Consider the following 15,677-nt stretch of genomic DNA (forward strand, 5'->3'; position numbering starts at 1 on the left):
CTTTAGGGTGCAGTTGGATTAAAAACCTGCAGGGACACCGGCCCTCCAGGACCGAGTTGTGTACTACTGCTGTAAACAATGCAATCACAGAGACATGCGCTCCCGTTTGAACTCCAGCTCCCAGAATTCATACCAAACAGCTTGATAAGTGTTTTGTTAAAACAACATGACAATACTTTCACAAACACAGCAGAGCATCCAATTTTACTTGTCAGTAAAAACTAAAATAAAAAATGTTTCAGTCAGTAATATAAGGTGAATGAGCATTTAAATATATCCTGTACACAGAGTTTGCGGAGCGTCACTTAATGTGAGGGCAGCAATAAATAACTTAGTGAAACATTTAACATTTTACTAGAGTAACGTGCTGCTTATTGAAATCTATGTGAATGGCAAGGTAACAAGGTGAAAACAGCTGATTGGAGGATTAGTAAGAGCGATTACTACAGTATAAAGCAGTGTGTTTGTTCTTTAAATGTATTTGAATGGCACATAATGAGATCCAAAAAGCTGAGTTTACCCGAAAACATTTGCTATTGGACGTACCTGGTTCTCAAAAATGCTTGTTCGCGCAGTGCTGCCTAATTTTTATATATATATATATATATGTATACTCTTATTTAAATCTGTTATTTAAATGGTATGATTGTGGTAGATGTGTGTGTAATATGCTATACAAATGTCTTGTCATTTGTTTTTCTGCTATATAAAATACACTGTTGGAGACAGAAACATTATGTTAAAATACCCATAATACAGTACTAAAAATGAAAAGTTTTTTTTTTTTTTTTATCAACAAAACAATGTTTTACATATAGCAACCTACACAAATATAGAACCAACACCTAAGCAACTGCATGTATTACTAAAGATGTTCCTTCAGCTGTATATTAAAACTGCAAAAGTAAAATAACGATTTTTAGCATTGAGTGATTTATGCAGTCATACATAGGTCAGGTAGGAACACAGCTCTGCATTCAATGGAATGCATTCAAATTCAGGATCCTCAGTGGAAATCAAATATAGGCCTCACTGTGTGCCCTGGGAGGCAGAGGGGGTTAATTACTGGGTGCTTACCATAATTATTAAGGTCGCTGGACCTATGAAGCTCCAAATAAAGTAGGTGTCAAGCCTGAGCCAACATCTGTAATGAAACACAAGGGATAGAAGGCATTCAAGGACTGAAGCATAGGCATAGCATATCATAGCATACTTACATCAACTCTGAGTGAGTGACAGAGAAGAATGGGCACCTCAAAACATTCCACCGGGAGCCAGGAAATATTACATTGCTTGTTCATTTAAATGCTGAATTATCGGTGCAATTTCTGACAGTATATTGATGGAGTAAGATAATGACCTCTTGTGGAGGCAGAGGGGAGAAAAATGGCACTTAGCCTACTTGCTCACAACTTGCTCACAACTTTCCCACCTGTCATACAAACCATAAAAAACAAAGATGCAGACATTAAAACAACCTTAGAGCTATCCCTTTTGCTCCAATTATAGAGCAGTGTATCCTGCCTGTCACCTGTCAAGGGGTGGACATTTGTTTCACATGGAGAGGTTTGAAATGTAATCAGTACAAAACCAAGTACCTATGATTGAATTGTAATTAGGTCAGTCCTAACCTTTTGGTCTTTTTAGCTCTAAGTACAGTCGCCACCGCTTAGAACAGGCGTGTTTGTATTAACGGGATTCTCCCGCAGCAAGCGATGGACTGTATAAACTCCCACACAATGACCTGACATTCAAAATGTCCCCCAATCACCAGTACAGTAATCAACAAACACGCGTGCATGCGGTTAAATCTTTAAGACACTCATTACACTAATAAAGATGTATTAAAACCTGTGAATGTAATAAAAAGTATAGTAATCCGTCGCGTATCCGACTGCGATGGGACCAGAGTAAGGGCGGATATGTAAAAAGGCGGATAAATGAATCCTGTTTTTAATACCATTATACACAGCTGTAACAATTACTGTACTACATTATTATTGTTTTGAGATTCATCTATTAGGGAGCTCCCCTAAATCCCTTGTTTAGAAAGATACAGGGTATTAATGCAAAGTAGCCGTCTGCCGCGTGGATGTGTGCATTCGCTGCTGAATGACAGGCAGGAGATCAAGATGGAGGTTGAAGCTGATACGCCCCACAGGAGAACAGGATTTATGTACATATTGTAGCGCTGAGCTGTGGGTTTCCAGGATATAATGAGACAGACAATAGCTGTGGTTCAAAGCAGTAGGAAACTGTATTTTTTTTTAGCTTCTAGTGAACAATGGCTCTCAATGACTCTCTCTCTCAATTCTCCCGCCGCCAGATCCGCTTCTCTCTTTCAAACTGTCATCTCCAGACACACACCCAAGTCCCTCCCCCTTCCACACTCATTGGTCCAACACTCCCTATCTCTGACTGCTCGTGTCAGACCTGCTCTAGTCACACAAGCACCAAAACACACAGAAAACGCTAACAAATACTCCTATCCCCTTCCCCAGTCCATAATCAGGTCCATTCCCATATTGTCCCCAGCTTTTTGAAGAAACGTTGCATTGTTTGCTGACTGATAGAGTTCTAAGCATGGTAAAGCGCACAGCATCTAACAGAGACATTTTATTTACACTGAATTGTCATGCTGATGCTCATCGCTTTTCTCTTTCCACCCATGCTTGTTTACTGTTCCAGTCAGTGCTGTTTTTTCAAACTGTAAATAAACCTGACATTGCATACAAGGATTAAATAGCCATGGTATAGTACAGGGGTAATCGCTCAGTAACGAGGTACAAACAGCTGATTGACCAATCTGTCAAGCTTTTTTACTATAGTAACGCGCTGCTTATTGAAATCTATGTGAATGGCAAGGTAACAAGGTGAAAACAGCTGATTGGTGGATTAGTAAGAGCGATTACTACAGTATAAAGCAGTGTGTTTGTTCTTTAAATGTATTTGAATGGCACATAATGAGATCCAAAAAGCTGAGTTTACCCGAAATATACGGTGTGCTTAACACGGTATAAACAATGCCTTTGTTATTGAAATCAATGGGAATGGAAAACGGCAAATGCTATTTGTCCAATATAAACAGCTGCCTGAAATAACCCTGTATGGCAGTGTTCTTCAAGTGGTGGCCTTCTGTCTGGCCCTTCGGATGTCAGCTGCAGTGGTGCCAACTGGGCGGTTATTCTGCAAAATATGGCTATTTTTAATTATGTTTCATGGGAAAATCACTTAAATTCATGGGGTTTTAATGTGAAACAACTAAACAGGCTTTTAAATCGACCAAGTCTTTACTCAGAAGAATGAAGAACGCTAAAATGAGAGCGCAACATTTTAATAAATGAATAGTCTGTATTAAGATAATACAATTACGAATAGTGATTGTAATAAAGTGTGACCTGCATTTATTCTTTTTAAAATTATAGATTAATCGCTTATTAAAATGTTGCACCCTCGTTTGAATGCAGTTTCTTCATTCTGCATGCACCAAAACACGTACATTGAACCAATTTTACTACTAAATGACTAACAGGGATCAACCAAATTCTTAAAAGGGGAAGAAAATATCTGGGAAAAGCACAGAAAAACAACAATCCTAAATGTAAGAAGTGGTACTCTTACTAATGCAGTTTCCCAGTGTTCACATCGGGTTCACCTCCCCCAGGTGCATTAAATTAAGCAATATACTATTAGTGTGAATTAAGAGCCCTATAAGAGGCAGCTGAGTGAGTGAGTGAAAAGATGGGAGCGGAGAGATGCAGTTGAGACAGCCAGAACCAAAGCGAGAATCCAGCAGCCAGCAGCAAGCAAGCAACCAAGCGAGAGGGTTGGAGAGCAGGACGGGTTGGGACAAAACTAATCTGAAGCAGCATAGTTGCGAAGGGCAAGGTAGCGTAGCTGACCAGCAGACTGGAGCGAGCAGCATGGGAGCCGACGCTGCTGCAAGAGGGAGAGCAGCCGGTGAGGGAGAGCAGCCGGTGTGGCGGAGCGGACTGCACTGATTAAGAAGGAAAATATTTGGGACTTATTTTCGAAATATCAAGGGTAGACAACAGACGGACATCCAATTTGGCCAGTATTATAATATACTGACTGATACAGAATTGGGACACTAATTTATGCTCCTCCTTGTTTGCGCTGCTAAGAAGACGGGGGAGTAAACCAGCCCTATGAGGGAGGACGGCACTGGGGAGGAGCGTTGCGCTGCACCTCAATGCTGGGCTAAATGCCTCAACGTTAAGTATCAGTGGCCTGCTGGAAAGGCACTTTAACAGAGTCGTTGGCCAAATAGAGGTGCAGCGAGTAAATAACATCTACACCAGTAGTATACCGTGCTGGGTCTTCCTGCAGTAAGGACTGTGTTGCTTCCCATTTCTTTGCAGAGGCGCGGCGCCGCGAGGGGGAGCTGGATCAGCCGGAGCCATCATAGACTACAGGAGACAAAACCAAGCCAGCCATGTTAGGCTGTGAAGAGGAAAGAAAAGACAGACTTGTGTGGGAATGTAGCATGGCAGGAAGAGTGGAGCCTGGAGTCAAGAATGATTAGGAGTGGCCACGTATCAGCTGAATTGAATATTGCATACTGTTAGGCTAGGTTTGGGGAGGTGGGGGGACATTCTGGAGTGGACTATTAGGAAACTGTATTGGTGGCCTTATTGCAAATGGTCTGGTTGGGGTTTGTGCTGTTTGATATTCCTGTTTATCACTGCCTATTTATTCTGTAGTTTATTCATGTATTTATTCCTGTAACCAGAGCACACATATTTTTTTTAGCTGTTTAGAAGTGAATTGACACAGTATGTATTGCACAGTGTGAAGGGGGTACTGATTATGGTTTTAGATATTTATTACCAGGAGGGATTTTTAGTGTGTTGCACCGTGTCGAACCTGTTGTACAGCCCGGAGATCAGGGGATTGTTTATAGGTGTTCTTGTTGGTTTGGGTGAAATAAAGCCTTGCAAAATTGAGTTGTGTGCTGGCATACTGATTTTCCTTCCAATCGAGTCACACTGGGATTCATGCGCCAGTGGTCAGCTAAGCGAGTGTACGCAGGGGCCACTGTTACACCAAATATAATAGTAATATTCAAGTAATATTTACTAACCCCTAAAAAGGAAATATTTAATATATTCAAAAGCTATTTGTTCACAGTTAATAAAAAAAATGACCACTTAAAACTAGCGTTTCTAGTGGTAAATCACACAGCCATTTCCACTGGATTATTGTCTGAGATCGTCAAAGACATTGTAAATGACACAAACTGCACCGATCTCAAAGACATCCAGCTGTACAGAACTTAGTGCACAGCAGTGATAAATTCAGTTCTGGGGCCATACTTTTTAATTTCTTTATGTTTTATTATGGTTTCTTTCGGTAATAAGTAGGCACATTTTTGTAAAAGTACTGCACTTTATCTGGTAATAACCCTTCTCCTACCTTGTTTAAAACACTCTGTATGTAAGCTACCTTCAATCAATAAACTGCAGTTTAGTCACACACTTGGTATGCACATTCATTCCCATTCGCATCAGTACACTCCATAACAAGGGTGAATATTTTTTTTAACAGTTTACTATCATTATTATTTCACTTCTTCAGATAATGACACCTCTCCTATAACTTCTATCTTTCCTGAAGGTTGCTGTTTAAATGCTTGCTGTTCACCCTAGTCCACTTCTGACACGGAAAATTATTTGAATGTATTTTATGTGCGCCTCACACAGTGGGGTGTAGCCCCTCATTTTCTTGCTCTGGAAAGTCTGACGCCGCTGTCATGGCAAATCTGCCACGCCTCCTCCACTGATTGACGTGCTCTCATTACTTGCATGCTCGTTGCAGTCATTTTCTAAAACAAAGACGGTGCGAGTGAGTGTCAACATTTTAGACAAAAAGGAATTTAGATGTCCATTTCAATGTAATAGTTTTAATAAAATTAAGATTACTAGCATGCAGTTTTAATAGTATTACAGCGATACATATTTGCTTTGTATTCTTAAATGGCAATCATAAATCGTATCATTGTAAGTGGTTACCCCTACTGTATGGTATAATTAATGGTGACTGTACATCGTTACTGCTGTTGTGTTAATGTCAATGTTACTAGGGGTGCAAATGCTCTGGAACACCAAATATGAAACTAATTCATGACCGATAACCAGTGTTTTCAATTAGTTTTAAGGTATGTGGCACTTAGAAGGTAGTAGGGGCACCGATCTGATCGTGGTGCTTAGCGCCTAGGGTGAGACTATTGGAGGGGGGACATTTTGAAAAAAATTGTGCATTCTGGAGCATTTTTGCATTATTTACTGCTTGTAGTGTCTGACAAAGTACTTAATTACTTCAGCACTGCTCACAGCAAGGCAAGAACAAGAAGAAACATTTACTTTTGGAGCATCAAGGCCCCTGCAATACAAGACTGGCTGATAATGTGTGTGGAACTGGTGACCGCACCTTTAATTTTGTAGATGTAATATGGGAAACAGCATGCTACAGCTCTCATGCTCAGCGTTAGTCAAGTCCTGATCTGATGTAACACAGGCAGCTCTTATTATTACATGTTTTTTTTTTAATAAAAACAAGTTTAAATTGCAGTGTGTTTGTTCTGCTATTTTCTACATTAAATATACCACAGCAAGCCCATTGTCATGTATTTTAGATATTTTCATAAGCACAATCTGAGAGGCAATTTTAGTGAATGTCATTTTTTTTTTAATGCAGTCAAGTAAGCTACAGTACATTTCATTTTTAATTCCCTAAATATTTATTTTTTTCTCACCAGTACATTGCTAATTGCTTTCGCAAGTATTTCTATACGGTTTTTTTTCACATTCTGGTCAGTTTGAGAAATAAACTTAGTTTTCCCTGCAACAGCTGACCCTGTTTTAGTACAGAACTCACGCTACAATACTGTTTTTCATTATGGTAACGTCTTAAAATGACCCTGCTTGCTTCTTTGGCTGAAGAGATAGTATCAGCTCATCACCTAACTAGGAAATCTACTGCGCAATTTCCTGACGGTAAACAATGTTGCGGCTGCTGAGTTCAGAAATGCTCTTTTTTCCCCCCTTCGAGCTGTTACCTGGCAAAGGTCAACCTAAAGTGAAAAGTGACCCTGACCAGAAAAATCACCCTGAGCTCAACTTAGACGCTACCATCATGTGTAGCACCTCGTTCAACTCACAGTGAATAGGGCTTGAGAGAAAAATATACCTGGAGCACCTAACTCTCTTTTGGTAAGTTGCCAGGCGAGGGGTAAGTGACGAGTTTTATTCGAACTTCAGCCAACCCTTTACCCTGTAGGTAGTATTCAGCGTTTCTGGTTTATTCCGAATTTTACCAAATAATTACAGGATTTTTTTTTTTAACTGGATGTCGGTTTTTACTGATTTTATACATGATTTTTGTCTATTATTCAATATTATCCTGGTACTATTTTCTAAGAAATACACAATAATTTTATTAAAATGCTGTTTTATTTTGACTCTGACATTGTAATAAGCAGCCCTACACTGTATCCTAGGATACAGCAGATGTTTAGACGTCAGAGGATCAAATAACGTTCAACCTGTAGTTCTCTGTCACTTCACAAACATGCTATCACCTGATTATGTTGGCCAATCAAAGTCTGATTATTGTGGCAATTGCTTGGCGTAGTAACTACTAGTTTGATCAAAAACTAAATTGAAATACTTACACGAAAATATAATATTTTTAGTAGATGAGGAATGGGGAGAAAACATAAATCAGTTTATGAATACTGCTGCATTGAGGTACATGTTCGCGTTGACAATAAAAGAACATACTGAAAAATAAGCAACACATTAAACTAAAACAAGAAAGTGAACTTTAGAGACAAGCAATCCATTTATGTAGCTTTTACATGTGCTTTAATAAAAAGAGAGTGCAGAATGACTGTGTTAATGAGTTTGTCAGAGCGCTGTGCTTTGCAGGACAGCCACTGTTTATTGCAGAGGTATGTATCGGTGACTGTGCGACAGTACTGTCTGTCCATCAGCTAAAACACTGCCTAACGCCGACAATCTTGATCGTAAATATTTGACAGAAAATGGTGATGCTTTACTTGGTAAATTTACATAACGCATTGTTGGAAATGTCCAGTGTGATGCTTGACGCGTCTTCCAATGGCTGCACCACCCAGTTCTGTCAATTTTATTTTTATAATTTCAAGGCAAATAAACCTGGCTTGTTTTGTGCTGATGTCATGTTCATGCCTTCTGTAGATACTGTTTCCATCAGCACTGTGATTGCACAAACGTTCGCAAAGTACCAGCTAACTTGGGAAAACGTGGCTTCGTCTTGCACAGATTGTGCTTTATCAGACATGCCAGGGACATTAAACCTAATCAATAACCAGAACTGCTACACATCATATTCCACATGTAAAGTGTGTATACTGAGATTTTTTTCCACCCGATTTGTACTAATGTTTCAATTAAAAAAATTTTTTTTTTACCGATTTTATCCCTATTTTAATATATGTAAAATAAACCCAGAAAAATTCCTGAAAAAAAAAAATATATATATATATATATATATATATACTGTGAACTGGTGAAGTCCACGTAAGTATGAGATGTGTACGTAGTGCCTGTTTTGGTGCAGAAGAACGTGACAGAGACCCAGGTCCAAGGAGATTTCGGTTTTAATGATTTTCCTTTTCCTCTTATATTCTACAAATGAACACACAAAAGTTCCAATTATCAAGACAAATAATAACACAACTCAAATAAACACAGTCCAGGACTTTTTGTGGAACGAAACCCTCAGGTAAGAGATGGCTTGCTGTATCCAAGTTTCTTTGTTGGTGGCTTGGTATTGTGGCTTCTTTCTCTTTTCCAGGTTGTCGCGGACATCCACCAGATGGCGCTGTGGAGTTGTGGTAGTCCCCGTCCTACTCACAGGTTTGTAATCCCGACGGCCCCGGAAGCCTGTTTGCGGTATAGTGCGGCCACAACACCCGGCCAACCTTTCGTAGAGGTAAGTGATAACACTGCTGTGTAGAATAAAATTAATACAGGTGAAAAACAGTGAGCACTTGAGCGTTCTCTAACTCTCGCCTCTCTTTTGTTGCAGGTTCCACTGTTCCCCGGACATACAATAAAGTTGTTTTCCTTTAAATCACCCTTTCTGTGTCCCTGCGTAATTTGTACACAACTCTTCCAGCCGAACACAGTTCTCCTGGGTTAATCACTTGCCCAGTTCGTGGGCTTTTAATACAGTCTTTAAGCACTCTGTTCACATACACACAAGTCCCGTACTTCCATATCAACAGTACAACACAGCGTACTCACTCTACAGCGGTCAGTGTTCTCTGAGTTGCTCCGATGCAGGGAAGCCTGTAGTCCGCCGTGTTGTTTCCAAGGTAAAACCACCGTGCACAGTCCCGCTGTAGAAACAATGATTGTCTCCGACTGGTGACAAAGGTAGTCCGCAAGGTTGCTTCAATGGAATGTCCCACTACGCTGTACCGTTTTAGAAACGAGTGCTACAATTGTATTCCTCTGCTTTACCACTGGTTAATTTCCCAATTTCGCTCCCAATGCCGCTGCCCACTTTCGTCTGGGTTAGGTACTCTCCCGTCCCACGGCTCGTGTGTGCACCTGTTCTCGCTCCCCCTCTAGCTGATTCCCGCAGCTTTTTAAAGCTACCGCTGTTACCCGTCATGCACGGTATGTTTGCCCCGTTGTTGGGACTTGTAGTTCCTAGTCGTTCTGTGTCTCTAACCCCTTTGACACTCTTAATCTCACACATCCCTTTCCTCAGCTCTAACCTACTGGTTTGAGCGACTTTATCACCCCAGCAGTGTACCCTCGATAACCCATCGGCATTTGCATTTTGACTACCCCTACGATGTTCAATTTCAAACCTGTAGGGCTGTAATGTTAAAAACCACCTTGTTACCCTAGCATTCCGCTCCTTGTTCTCTTTCATCCATTTAAGGGGGGAATGGTCCACAACCAACAGAAACTTCCTACCCAATAGGTAATACTTAAGTGATTCTATCGCCCACTTCACTGCCAAGCACTCTTTCTCCACCACTGCATACCGTCTTTCTCTCGGCAGCATTTTCCTACTCAGATACATCAGGGGGTGTTCTACTCCATCCTTCATTTGTGACAGGACTGCCCCTAATCCAACATCCGATGCGTCTGTCTGAACAATAAACCTTTTTGAAAAATCTGGCACCGCTAACACTGGTTCGTTACACAAGATTTTTATAACTGTCTGAAATGCTGTCTCTGCTGCTGCGCTCCACTTGACTTTCACTGGAGCCGATTTCTTTGTTAAATCCGATAAGGGTGCCGTAATAGTGGAGAACTCCGGCACAAACCTCCTATAATACCCTGCCAAACCTAAAAACGCCCTCACTTGTTTTTTGGTTTGCGGGGTGGGCCAGTTTTTTATGGCGTCTATTTTATTAACCTGTGGTTTAATTTTTCCTCCCCCTACTACATACCCCAGATACTTCGCCTCTTTTAAACCGACAAAGCATTTCTCTGGGTTCGCTGTTAACCCTGCTTCTCTTAAACTATTCAGTACTGCCTCTACCTTCTGTACATGCCCTTCCCACGATTCTGAATATATTACAATGTCGTCTATATAGGCCGAAGCGTATTCTACGTGTGGTCTTAAAACTTTGTCCATTAAGCGCTGAAATGTTGCCGGTGCCCCATGAAGCCCAAAAGGCATCACTTTATACTGAAACAGACCCCACGGAGTAGCAAACGCTGTTTTTTCTCGGGATTCTGGAGTTAACGGGATCTGCCAGTATCCCTTGGTGAGGTCTAGGGTGGTTAAGTATTCTGCCTTTCCGAGTTTCTCTATCAGCTCATCTACCCGGGGCATAGGGTATGCATCGAACTTCGATACATTATTTAGCTGTCGAAAATCATTGCAAAATCGCCATGTACCGTTTGGCTTTGCAATCATAACTATGGGACTACTCCATGGACTGTAAGATTCTTCGATTACGTCCAGTTCTTGCATCAATGTGATCTCTTTCCTAATGTCTATTTTTTTCGCTTCAGGTATACGGTACGGTCGAAGTGTGACTTTAACACCGGGTGGGGTTATGATATGATGGTGTATGACACTAGTTCGGCCGGGCGTCTTGGACAACACATCTTGGTTACGCCGTACCATCTGATGTATTTCCTCTTTCTGCTCCGGCTCTAACTCGGGGTTGATATTGATAGATTCTGTTTGATTCTCTTCCCCTATGTGTACTTCATTTATGGACGGCGTTGAGCTACCGTGAGTTGAGTCGATCTCTACCGTTAATGCTTCTCTGTCTACCCACGGTTTTAACAGGTTAATATGATATATCTGTTCCTTTTTCCGTTTATCGAATTGGTGTACCTTATAGTTTACCTCGCCTACCTGTTCAATAATTTCATATGGTCCTTGCCAGTGAGTGAACAGTTTGCTCTCGGGTGTGGGCACTAGCACCATAACCCGATCGCCTGGGTTAAACTGTCGCAATTTAGCTGTTTTGTTATATTGTCGTGCTTGTCGTTGTTGTGCTTGCTGAAGGTGGCTAGTTACAATGGGTGTGACCCTATCTATCCTGTTCTGCATTTGGATGACGTGATCAATTACATTCTTACCTAGGGTGTTCTGTTCCTCCCACGTCTCCTTGGCAATGTCTAGAATTCCCCGGGGTTGGCGTCCATATAGTAGCTCAAAGGGGGAAAAACCTGTAGAAGACTGGGGCACTTCCCGAACAGCAAACATTAGGTAAGGTAGCAACAAGTCCCAGTCCTTCCCATCTTTGGCGATTACTTTTCGGAGCATAGATTTTAGGGTTTTATTAAATCGCTCAACCAGTCCGTCCATCTGAGGATGGTAAACTGACGTTCGAATTGGTTTAATTTTCAGCAGAATGCACAATTCTTTCATCAATCTACTCGTAAATGGGGTCCCTTGGTCTGTAAGGACCTCCTTGGGTATTCCCACTCTTGAAAACACTTGAAGTAACTCTTTTGCAATGGTTTTAGAGGCCATATTTCGTAAGGGAATCGCTTCTGGGTACCTGGTAGCGTAATCTACAATCACAAGAACATACTCATGCCCTCGAGCAGACTTATTTAGGGGTCCTATCAAATCCATGGCCACCCGCTCGAACGGGACTTCAATGATAGGCATGGATTGGAGGGGAGCTCTAAAATGTGATTTGGGACTGGCTTTCTGACACTTAGGGCAGGATTTACAAAAGTTTTCCACCATCTTGTTAATACCGACCCAATAAAACCGTTGGCAAATCCTTTGTAACGTTTTCTCACTACCTAAGTGTGCTCCAAACAAATGATTGTGGGCTAACCTTAAGACTGTCAGACGATATGCTTGGGGCACCAAGAGCTGCTCCACCTGTGAGCCATTAACCATAGTAATGCGATACAGTAAATCATTCTTAATAATGAAGTGTTCCCTAGGATTCACAACAGCACCCTCTACTGGCACCCCATTCACCGATATAACCCTGTCCCGGATATTTATTAAGGTACTGTCTTGGGCTTGTTCCCTTCCGAAATTCTGGGCTGAGGGTTGAAAAGGTTCATACCAGTTTTCTGTTTCATCCCTCTCCCCTATATCCATTATTTCCTCCTCCGTGGTATCCATAATATCACTGACGGTACACTGGGTGCCTGTTTCTCTCCTTTGTTCCCCCACTAGGACTGGTGCACCTTGCGGTCCATACCCCTTTTCTAGCCGTCTTTGTCGTCGCGACTTATAAATCTTACTGGGTCTCGTTCCTTCAAACAGGCTGCTGTCGGTAAAGGGAAATAAGGTTAATAGACTCTCAGGGGTGGTATTGCCCTCCTCAGTGTTTAACTCAGTAGGACTCAATTTCCCGTTAATGTCCACCAGGGTTTTAAACCTGGGATAATCTCTGCCCAGGATTACTGAGTGCGGCAAACTTTTAACCACGCCCACTCTCATGCTACACACGTGGTCTTGGTAAGTTATATCAACCAGAGCAGTGGGGTAAGGTTTAGTATCGCCATGTATACACATAATCCCTGTACTGAGATCATAATTCAATCGGAAAGTAGGTACCAAATTGGACACTACCAAGGTAATTGCACTGCCTGTATCAATGAGAGCCATGACCTCACGTCCATTTACTTCTACTGGGGCGAGGTAGGGCGCCCCTCTTTCTATTTTCCCTGGAACTATTATACTACCACACAAATAATTCCCCATATTACACTGCATAGGCTCGCCTTGTGTGCAAAACCTGGCTATATGACCCACTTGATTACACTTATAACAGCGGTAAAAAGAATAATCGATCCCCTCCCGGCTGCTGTTGACCCCCTGTCCCTTCACCACAGGTACTCGCTCTTCATTTCCTGTGGACTGCGGCTTACTCCTCGGGTCTAGGACACGTGGTCTCCAACTGTCTGGTCTGGTCGTCACTTTATGACCCGAGGCCCCAGGGCGCACTAGCTCTTCAGCCGCTAGTTGGCGCTCTACTAAGGCAATGAAGTCGTCCAATGTGCTAGGGTTCCCCTGGCCAACCCATTTCCTCATCGTTGGGGGTAGTGCTCTGAGATAACGATCCATTACCAACCATTCCACGACCGTGTGACTGTTGTTCACTTCGGGTTTTAACCATCTATTGGCCAGATGGACCAAATCGAACAGCTGGGACCTGGGAGGTAAGGACCCGCTGTAACTCCAGCTATGGTACTTTTGTGCTCGGAGAGCAGTAGTAATCCCGGCCCGGGCCAGGATTTCAGCCTTGAGTACATCGTAATTGTTGGCCTTCTCGGTGGCCAAATCAAAGTATGCTTTCTGGGCATCTCCAATTAAAAAGGTTGATAATATACCGGCCCACTGCACCCGTGGCCAGCCTTCTCTAATTGCCGTCCTTTCAAAGGCCAGGAGATATGCTTCAATGTCATCGCCGTTGGTCATTTTATTCAATACGTGCGTTGACCGTATAGAAGCGGTGGCCGCCGAGGGAGCCGGAGTGCTCACCAGTTCTTCCATCCGTTGCAAAATGGCTACCCTTTCCTTCTTTGCTTCCTGTATCTGCTCGTTCTGCAACCGGTTGGTTTCCTGTTGGATGGCTGCGAGGTTCTGTTGTGCAGCCGTGGCATTCATGATCACACGGACCAGGGCTTCTAAATCAGCCATTTTCTGCAATCAGGTAACAGACAGGTGGGTGCTGTAATGGATACTACAGGCTTAACACATCCCACTTCTGACACCAAATGTGAACTGGTGAAGTCCACGTAAGTATGAGATGTGTACGTAGTGCCTGTTTTGGTGCAGAAGAACGTGACAGAGACCCAGGTCCAAGGAGATTTCGGTTTTAATGATTTTCCTTTTCCTCTTATATTCTACAAATGAACACACAAAAGTTCCAATTATCAAGACAAATAATAACACAACTCAAATAAACACAGTCCAGGACTTTTTGTGGAACGAAACCCTCAGGTAAGAGATGGCTTGCTGTATCCAAGTTTCTTTGTTGGTGGCTTGGTATTGTGGCTTCTTTCTCTTTTCCAGGTTGTCGCGGACATCCACCAGATGGCGCTGTGGAGTTGTGGTAGTCCCCGTCCTACTCACAGGTTTGTAATCCCGACGGCCCCGGAAGCCTGTTTGCGGTATAGTGCGGCCACAACACCCGGCCAACCTTTCGTAGAGGTAAGTGATAACACTGCTGTGTAGAATAAAATTAATACAGGTGAAAAACAGTGAGCACTTGAGCGTTCTCTAACTCTCGCCTCTCTTTTGTTGCAGGTTCCACTGTTCCCCGGACATACAATAAAGTTGTTTTCCTTTAAATCACCCTTTCTGTGTCCCTGCGTAATTTGTACACAACTCTTCCAGCCGAACACAGTTCTCCTGGGTTAATCACTTGCCCAGTTCGTGGGCTTTTAATACAGTCTTTAAGCACTCTGTTCACATACACACAAGTCCCGTACTTCCATATCAACAGTACAACACAGCGTACTCACTCTACAGCGGTCAGTGTTCTCTGAGTTGCTCCGATGCAGGGAAGCCTGTAGTCCGCCGTGTTGTTTCCAAGGTAAAACCACCGTGCACAGTCCCGCTGTAGAAACAATGATTGTCTCCGACTGGTGACAAAGGTAGTCCGCAAGGTTGCTTCAATGGAATGTCCCACTACGCTGTACCGTTTTAGAAACGAGTGCTACAATTGTATTCCTCTGCTTTACCACTGGTTAATTTCCCAATTTCGCTCCCAATGCCGCTGCCCACTTTCGTCTGGGTTAGGTACTCTCCCGTCCCACGGCTCGTGTGTGCACCTGTTCTCGCTCCCCCTCTAGCTGATTCCCGCAGCTTTTTAAAGCTACCGCTGTTACCCGTCATGCACGGTATGTTTGCCCCGTTGTTGGGACTTGTAGTTCCTAGTCGTTCTGTGTCTCTAACCCCTTTGACACTCTTAATCTCACAATACACACACTACCGGTCAAAAGTTTTAGAACACCCCCATTTTTCCAGTTTTTATTGAAATTTAAGCAGTTCAAGTCCAGTGAATAAACCTGAAATGGTACAAAGGTAAGTGGTAAACTGCCAGAGGTTACAAAAAAAAGTTTAGGTTACCAAAAACTGAAAAATAATGTACAGTTCAGAGTTATACAAAAAGGCCTTTTTCAGGGAACAAGTAATGGGTTAACAACTTA

At 42.4% G+C, this 15,677-nt stretch overlaps 1 protein-coding gene across 13 annotated transcripts in view; it reads right to left on the reverse strand.

The window, feature by feature from the left end:
* adgrl3.1 (adhesion G protein-coupled receptor L3.1) overlaps positions 1-15,677 on the reverse strand; it is a 450,501-nt gene that overhangs the window by 82,356 nt on the left and 352,468 nt on the right. For all 13 annotated transcript variants that reach the window (XM_059026057.1, XM_059026051.1, XM_034035060.3 and 10 more), the window contains one exon: positions 1,078-1,144. In XM_059026057.1, the coding sequence (XP_058882040.1) occupies positions 1,078-1,144 (67 nt within the window). The remainder of the gene's footprint in view (positions 1-1,077; positions 1,145-15,677) is intronic.

The sequence above is a fragment of the Acipenser ruthenus genome, chromosome 1 (genome assembly GCF_902713425.1).
Source record: "Acipenser ruthenus chromosome 1, fAciRut3.2 maternal haplotype, whole genome shotgun sequence".
NCBI classification, from domain to species: Eukaryota; Metazoa; Chordata; class Actinopteri; order Acipenseriformes; family Acipenseridae; genus Acipenser; species Acipenser ruthenus.